We start from the raw sequence: 8,478 nt of genomic DNA on the forward strand, positions 1-8,478 counted from the left end.
GTGTCCTCCCTGCCCCCGCCCCTGACCACTCCTGTCCTGGGGGGCTGTGTCCTCCCTGCCCCCGCCCCTGACCACTCCTGTCCTGGGGGGCTGTGTCCTCCCTGCCCCCGCCCCTGACCACTCCTGTCCTCGGGGACCGTGTCCTCCCTGCCCCCATCGCTGGCCACTCCTGTCCTGGGGGGCTGTGTCCTCCCTGCCCCCGCCCCTGGCCACTGGATGACTCTGGAGCAGGTCCCAGGCAAGTTCTCATTCTGTCTGAAACATGCCAGGGTCTGTGTCTGAAAGATGAGGATTGGAGAGAAACAGCCGAGGGCAGTGCAGGGGTCCAGCTGCAGGCTTTGCAGTGTGCCTCCTCCTGGCTGCGTGTGGGGGCACCCAGGCCCCTGCCCGCTCAGGTGAACCTTTTCCAGGTTGTCTATGTCAGAGCCACCTTCATGGGGACGTTTAGCCCCTGGGGTCTGTCCTGGGGCCCCAGCTGGGGTCCTAGTCTGGTGGCACCTGCGTCTCGAGCTTCCAGGGTCAGCTTGGAGCCCCAGACCCACGTCTCCAGCGTAAGCTGGAGCACAGGTGGGGTTGTGTGACCTCCTCGGGACTCTTTTGGAGCTTCTGTCCTCCTGGATGGGTGCTTGTGGGATCCCAGCTCCCAGCACCTGGGCTCTGCTGGCCTCCCGGAACAGGCGTTCCATGTCTGTTCCTCATCTGTCAGTGCTGGGACAGACCCCAAGCAGCACCCACAGGGCCCCTCCAGCGGGCAGGACGGATGGAATCACCCTGCCTCCGCTCACGCCCTGGGAACTCTTGCCCCAGCAACCAGAGCAGCTGAAAGTGTGGGAGGTCGGGCACCCAGAACGGGGCAGCCACAGCCAGAGTGCCCTACCCAGAAGCTGCTGGTTTCCGAAGCCAGCGCCTTCTTCCTGGGCTGTGGCCACAGCGTGGGTGATACATGTGCGAGGAGCCGTTGCGGCGCTGCTCCGGGTGGCCTTGTTGAAGCCGCACACCCGTTACCTGGCTCTGGAGGGGGAAGTCTGAGGACCCAGCTGGAGAAATCGGGTCCCTGCCGTCATGTGGTGGGGCGCTCACTCGTATGTTGTCCCTCACCAGGTCCCCGGCAGGATGCAACGTGGAGGGTGACTGTGTGGCATCCAGTGTGGGGCCCAGGCAGGGCTGGCTGTGCCAGGCGTGGCCCCTGCTTTCTGTCCTATCCGCAGGATGTGGAACGGCCGCCTGTGCCCAGTCCCTGGGCTACAGGCATCAGGCAGCCGTGGCCTGTAACTCGAGCCCGTCCTGGCTCGCTGGGGCTGTGAGCTGGGGTTTTCTTGGAGCAGACAGGACGACGAGGCCGCTGTTTGGTTTGCTCACCTTCGTTTCGGGAGACCCTTCTGCCCGGGGGCCAGTCTCTCCGATCTACTCAGTGTGGCTCGTGGAGGTGCCCGCAGCCTCCGCTCAGGTGTGAGGGCCTGGCTCTGGCACGGCCAGCTGGACATACGCGGCCAGCACAGTTCCAGGGTTTTCTTCCCTCTGCAGCCCAAGGAGATCAGGATCACAACCATCAAGAGACTTAGCGCCACTCATCCAGTTTCCTGCTTTGTCGCCCAGGCTGGAGTGCCGTGGCGTGATCTCAGCTCACTGCAAGCTCCGCCTCCCGGGTTCTTGCCGTTCTCCTGCCTCAGCCTCCCGAGTAGCTGGGACTACAGGTGCCCGCCACTGCGCCCGGCTAATTTTTCATATTTTTTAGTAGAGACGGGGTTTCACCATGGTCTCGATCTCCTGACCTCGTGATCCACCCACCTCAGCCTCCCAAAGTGCTGGGATTACAGGCGTGAGCCACCGTCCCCGGCCTCCAGTTTTTTTTTTGTTTGTTTTTTTTTAATTAATTTTTTTTGCACACAAAAAACAATAAACATTTTCTAAAAATACATACAAACAAAAAGATGCGTATCAAACATATTAGGAAGGTTGCACATGGGAAGTCGGGGAATAGAAATGGGGGGTGGGAGTTAAAATAAATGAGAGAGGGACTTTATATGGATCAGTGATAATAACTCAATCCTCTATTTGACAAAGAAAAGGGAGAAGGAAGAGGAAGAAAAAGAAAGTGGGATAAAGGATCACAAAGGGAGGAAAATTGAAAAAATTAGAGTATGACTCCAGGGTAGACCTGTTTTGTTGTCACTGAGTTGGTTGGTTAGTTTGTCTGTTGTATTTTTCATGTTTCGCCAAGTTGGCCAGACTGGTCTCGAACTCCTAGCCCGAAGTGATCAACCCGCCTCGCCCCCCAGAGTGCCGGGACCACAGGCGTGAGCCACCACGTCCAGCCCCCACATTGCTTCTGGCCTCCGTGGTAGACCTCCCAGATGGAGCGGCCGGGCAGAGGCCCTCCTCACTTCCTCCCAGACACGGGGCGGCCGGGCAGAGGCGCTCCCCACTTCCCAGATGGGGCGGCCAGGCAGAGACGCTCCTCACCAATTCCCAGACGATAGGTGGCCGGGCAGAGGCAGTCCTCACTTCCCAGACGATGGGTGGCCAGGCAGAGGCGCTCCTCACTTCCCAGACGATGGGTGGCCGGGCAGAGGCACTCCTCACTTCCCAGACGGGGCGGCCGGGCAGAGGCGCTCCCCACTTCCCAGACGGGGCGGCCGGGCCGAGGCGCTACTCACTTCCCAGACGATGGGTGGCCCGGCAGAGGCACTTCTCACTTCCCAGACGATGGGTGGCCAGGCAGAGGCTCTCCTCAGCCTCCAGTTTTAAGATATTTCTTAAAGCCAGCCTTACAGGGACTCTGAGGATATCCACATTCTCTGAGATGTCCCTGCCCCCAACAGAGGGGGCTGGGTAGACAGATATGGGTCTTATGCTGGGGGCTCCGTCGCCCCATCTGACTGCTGCGTCGTCCCCATGTCCAGAGACTGTAGCTGCTGGTCCCTTTCACATGCCACTGCTGCCATCCTGGGGCCCCTGGGCACCTCTGGGGGAACCGAGTGGTGCAGACCCAGGGTGCCACAGGTGGCCCCTCTGAGCTTTTGGCGTTTTTCTTCTAGGCTGGTCCAGGGACCCTCATCATGGCCACAGGAGTCCAGGACTTCAACCGGACAGAGTTTGATCGACTGAATGAGATCAAAGGTCACCTGGAAATTGCCTTATTGGAAAAACACTTCTTACGTGAGTACCAGAAAGCGCTTGGAGGGGATGGGACAAGGTGGGTGAGGGGTGGCTGAGATGGGGGATGTTGTCTTGCCCTGGGTCTGGTGAGACCCACGCCAGCTCCATCGCTGGACGCGAGCCCTGGGCAGCTGTGGCTCCGGCGTGGCCCTTCGGGCTGGGTGGTCCCGGCACAGCCTCTGTCTCTGCGTCTGAGCCTCCCTTGCGGCCCTGCTAAGCCGGCACTCAAGGTTGCTCCGCAGGGGCTGGGGGCGTGGGGGCCTTTCCTCTGTGGGGTAAAGGAGAGTCTCAGGGGAAAAGGCGTGAAATGTTCCGAGAAAATTGTAATTATTTTAGTGAATTGGTCCCTTGCATTCCCAATGGGTAGCTCGGACTTTTTCAGAGCTTCTGGAAGGACTCTGAAATCTTATGTTTGTTCTGGTTGGTTTGTGTGTCCAGGAGGGAGGTGGGGCAGTAGGCTCTGGCATCCACTGGCCTTGGCCAGGCGTGCCTGGCTTGCTGGGCTTTGGACTCTGCAGCAGTGAGAACGGCAGAGATTCTTACCGGAGGGGCTCGCAGGCTTGGCCCCACTTGGTGTATCGCTCTTGAGCCTCTCTCCCCACCTGTGTCCTCCCTGTTGTCCAGATGTGGAAACTGAGGCACAGAGGGTTCACAAGGTGATGCCTGACTGGTAAGAGGCCACTTGCCAGTAAGACAGTGCCAGGCAGATGAGTCCCAAAGTTCCTGCCAGCGACCCTGCTGCGTGTGGTTTTCACAGCTGGCACTGTGGTGGAATTGTTGTTATTACGCTCCTGTGTGTCCAGAGCCAGTCACTTGTGAACCACATGGAGCCCCCATTTGTGACAGGCAGGGGCTTAGGACCGGGGTGCCCAGGTCACTCCCTTCTGGGTGTCGTGCCCAGCGAGGGTCTCTTCCATGCTGTGTACCAGACAGCCAGTGCCTTTGCCAGAAGGACTGTCATCTGGGTGCCCTGTCGTTGGTTAGCAGTGCTCTCATGTCTGTGCACTCACCTGGTGCTCAAGGGTCCAAGGCCGGTCCACACAGCCTTGTGCGTTCACCTGGCAACAGGCCAGAGCGTGATAGTGAGCCTGTGTGTGTATGGCACTGGACTGTGTGTGCTTAGACGGCGTAATGAACTCGGTGTGCTCATGTTTGTGTGGCTATGGTTAACGGTGTGTGCATGAGTGAGTGTATGTGTGTGTGTGTATGTACAGTGGTGATTAACTCTGTGTATGCATGCGTGTGAGTAGTTAACCATGGTAGTAGTTAACCATGTGTATATGGACAGTGGTAGTTAACCGTATGTGTGTGTGTGTGTGCATGTGTGCAGCGGTGGTTAACCCTATGCATGCGTGCCTGTTTGCAGTGGTGGTTAACCCTGTGTGTGTGTGCACGTGTGTGGTGGTGGTTAACCCTTTGTATGCACGTACGTACGTACACTTGTGTGGTGGTGGTGGTTAACCCTGTGTGTGCACATACTTGCACGTGTGCAGTGGTAGTTAACCCAGTATGTGTGTGCGTACACGTGTGCAGCAGTAGTTAACCCAGTGTGTGTGCACATGTGTGCAGTGGTAGTTAATCCAGTGTGTGTGTGTGTTTGTGCGTGTGCAGCAGTAGTTAACCCTGTGAGTGCCCATGTGCGGCGGTGGTTAACTCTGTGTGTGTGTATGCAGCGGTAGTTAACCCTGTGTTTGTGTGTGTGCGTGTGCAGCGGTAGTTAACCCGGTGTGTGTGTGCATGTGTGGTGGTGGTTAACCCTGTGTGTGTGTGTGTGTGTGTGTGCGGCGGTAGTTAACCCTGTGTGTATATGTGCAGCAGGAGTTAACTCTGTGTGTGTGCGTGTGACAGTGGTTAACCCTGTGTGTACGTGTGCGTGTGCGGCAGTGGTCTGTGTGTGCGTGTGCAGCAGTCAACCCTGTGTGCGTGTGCGTGTGCAGCGGTGGTTAACCCTGTGTGTGTGTGTGCATGCCCGTGTGCAGTGGTGGTTAACCATGTGTGCAGGTGCGTGCCCATGTGCAGCAGTATTAACCGTGTGTGCGTGTGCATGCCCATTTGCGGCAGTATTAACCGTATGTGCGTGTGCATGCCCATGTGCAGCAGTATTAACCGTGTGTGTACACATGTGTATGTCCATCTGTACTCTGACAGCTTTCTGGGGCCCCTGAGGACTGGACACTGGTCGTTCTGAGGACAGCTCTGGTGACACACTATGGCTGTGGTGTGGAGTGACTCGGTCTCCCCATGAGCCTTAGGTTGCATAGAGCCAGCTTGGGCAGAGAAGGGCTGGCCCACATGGGCTGCCGACAGGGTTCAGTCCTCCCGATGACCGTCCTGGTGACCTGCCGCCTGCGACCTCGCCAGCCTGCAGTGGTGGCTCCACTGGAGTTGATGGATCTCTGAGAATGGAGAGGCTGGGCTCTCCCTGGGTGGTGGCGGGGGGCTGGCCCTTGGTTGACTGTCCAGCTGGGCCTGTGCATGGAGGGTGTGCTATTTGGCCTGGAGAGCATAGCTCGGCAGACCCTAGTTAAGTCATCAACCACCAGAGGCTGCCTTATCCGCTGAACCTCACGAATTGCCTTTCTGTGAGTCCAAGTGGTTGAATATTGACGGTTTTTCAGTCATGGGGCAGGGGGTCAGTGTTTCACTTTCAGGGAGCAGGTGCTCTTGGTGCAGGGGAAGGATCTGTGAGCATCAACAGGGATCCTCTGCTGGGGCCCGGGAAGCTTCAGGAGAAGGGGTGAGCTGGCATGTGGGGTGGAGGGATGGAGGGACGCCTGTCCAGGCACATTCACTTTGAGACTTTTTTGAGAACAAAGTTGCGAAATGGAGTCAGCTGAACCCACAGGGCTGCCTCTCTGGGGCCTAGCAGATCCCGGAGGAAATGACGCCACCTGGTCACGAACAGAGCTGCTGGCGTCCCTGGACCAGCACTTGTGACTCTGTCCTCAGCATTTGCCAAAGGAGCATTTGCTTTTACCCCTTGGTAGCTCATGAAGTAAAAGTGTTGGGTTCAACTCTGACAGCCTGTGGGGTGGTGAGCACGGGGATTGTTTTTTAATTATGGAAAATTTAAAATGTATCCAGAAATGGAGCAAAGGGTGTCATGGGCCTCCCTGGTTGAAACCCACCACTAGCCGCAACAAGATTCCAAGCAAGATTCCGGACCAGGCAGGCTTCCCCAACACGCCCTCTCCCTGCCCACTAACCCCCTGCCCCAGCCCCCCGCCCCCTGCCGATGTTTTGGAGCAAATCCCAGCCAGCATCCTCTCATTTCAGCTGTAAAATATTTCAGTGGGTAGCTCAGTGTGTTTTAAAAACAAAAGCCATGAGTCTAATATCACAACTGAAAAAAGCAAACAGCTTTTCGTTAATATCATCAGCTGTCCAACTTAAGCTCAAATTTCCCTGAAAGGGATGGAGCTGCTGCACTCCAGCCCGGATGACAGAGCGAGACCCCATCCCTTAATTTTATTTATTTATTTATTTATTTATTTATTTATTTATTTAGAGATGGAGTCTCAACTGTGTCGCTCAGGCCGGAGTGCAGTGGTGCGATCTCGGCTCACTGTAACCTCTGCCTGCCGGGTTCAAGCGATTTTCTCGCCTCAGCCTCCTGAGTAGCTGGGATTACAGGCACGCACCTCCATGCCTGGGTAGTTTTTGTATTTTTAATAGAGATGGGGTTTCACCATGTTGGCCAGGCTGGTCTCGAACTGTTGACCTCAGGTGATCCGCCTGCGTTGAGCTTCCAAAGTGTTAGGATTACAGGTGTGAGCCACTGTGTGCAGCCCCATCTCTAAATAGATGAATAAGGAAGGAAGGAAGGAAGTAAATAAATACATTTCCCTGATGAGCTCTCAGATTGCTTTGCAGCTCTCTCTGAATGAAGAGTCAGATGAGGTTGGTGTGTTGTGCTTGGTGGTGTCTCTCTCCAGTCTTGACCCTGCAGGTTCTCTGCATCACACTTTTTATTCTTGGTAGACCCGGTCACCTGCTGGACAGTCTCTGCTCTGGACTGTGCTGAAGGTGGCCTAACGTGGTCCATACCCTGTGCTTCCTGGTTGTGGCGGGATTGGGTGACCCTCGGGGGACGATCCCTCTGTTGATGCTGCTGTGTGCTTCCATGAGGCAGTCTCTGTTTAATGTCACAGCTTTGATGATTATTGCTCAGAGCCATCGTTTCATTAGAGGTTGCAGAATGGTCATTTTCTACTTCCGCCATTCTCCCTCCATTTGTTAGCTGACACATTTCCAAAAACAAACTTCCCTTTGTCTGCCGTTTGGCTCCGCTGAGGAGTAGTTCATAGACAAGGGGCAGGGTGCATGGTTGGATTCCCCCCTCATCTTCCAGTTTTCAAAATAATGAGTTGCATTCTCTTCTGAGAGCATCCACCAGAGAGGGTGCTGGGCTCTCCTGGGGTTTTTGGTATTCTCATGAGACAGTGAATGTAAACATATTTGGTGTGTTTTGATCATTCTGGTTCGTATCTGATTAATGCTCAAATAGTTCTGCCTCTGGGCCTCTTTCAGTTGGCTTCTGAGAGTCCTTTTGACACAACTCTGTTGTCTCTGAGAGATTCCTTGCTTTTCGGTGTGACCAGATATCCCAGGCTCATCGCCAGCATTTCCTGCCCCAGTCCTGGAATTGACCATTTCTGAAATAAAGCCTTTTGGTGGAAGCTGACATTGACACACTCCATGGGGATCCTGGGGCATTTATGGCCGCTGGTGACCTGTCCTGTCTGAACCTTCTCAGTGGACAGGGCTTGGGCCTGAGGAGTTCATACAGATAATTCTATTGGAATTCACATCCAGGCCTCCTAAGTGCCTGTTTAACCTCATCAGACTTTTATTGTATCTTTGTTTTGCTGAAATCTTGGTTGTCAGTGAACACCATCAGCATTACACATTTGTTTGATCCCTTGATAATACACACAATCTTAAAATAAGATATCACAAGATTACTCAATGCAGTCTCTATTTGTTTCTAGTTCTTTTGTCCTTAGGGCTTGTCCCAGTAGAAAGGTACAGATTATGGAGTTTGACAGTCACTGGCAAGACTTTTTCCTTCCTTTGAGGCTGTGTTATCAAGTCAGTACAGAGTTGGGTGCATTTGTTTCTTTTCACCTTAGATTTCTAGAGATGGCTTTTTTTCTTTTAAATTTTGACGTGATTTCAGACTTATAGGAAAGTCACAAAAATAATACAAAGAATTATTGTATATTTTTCATCCAGTTATTCCCCAAAGGTTAATATTTTACCACATTTGTCTGTCTGCCTCTCTTACCTATCCATCCATCCATCTACTTATCCTTATCC

The 8,478-nt window shown here is 54.4% G+C and overlaps 1 protein-coding gene across 1 annotated transcript in view; it reads left to right on the forward strand.

Moving 5' to 3' along the window:
• GRAMD4 (GRAM domain containing 4) overlaps positions 1–8,478 on the forward strand; it is a 108,070-nt gene that overhangs the window by 59,703 nt on the left and 39,889 nt on the right. Inside the window, exon 4 of the mRNA XM_032137975.2 lies at positions 3,039–3,159. Within this exon, the coding sequence (XP_031993866.1) occupies positions 3,039–3,159 (121 nt within the window). The remainder of the gene's footprint in view (positions 1–3,038; positions 3,160–8,478) is intronic.

This window comes from Hylobates moloch, unplaced genomic scaffold (assembly GCF_009828535.3).
Source record: "Hylobates moloch isolate HMO894 unplaced genomic scaffold, HMol_V3 SCAFFOLD_19, whole genome shotgun sequence".
Taxonomy (NCBI): domain Eukaryota; kingdom Metazoa; phylum Chordata; class Mammalia; order Primates; family Hylobatidae; genus Hylobates; species Hylobates moloch.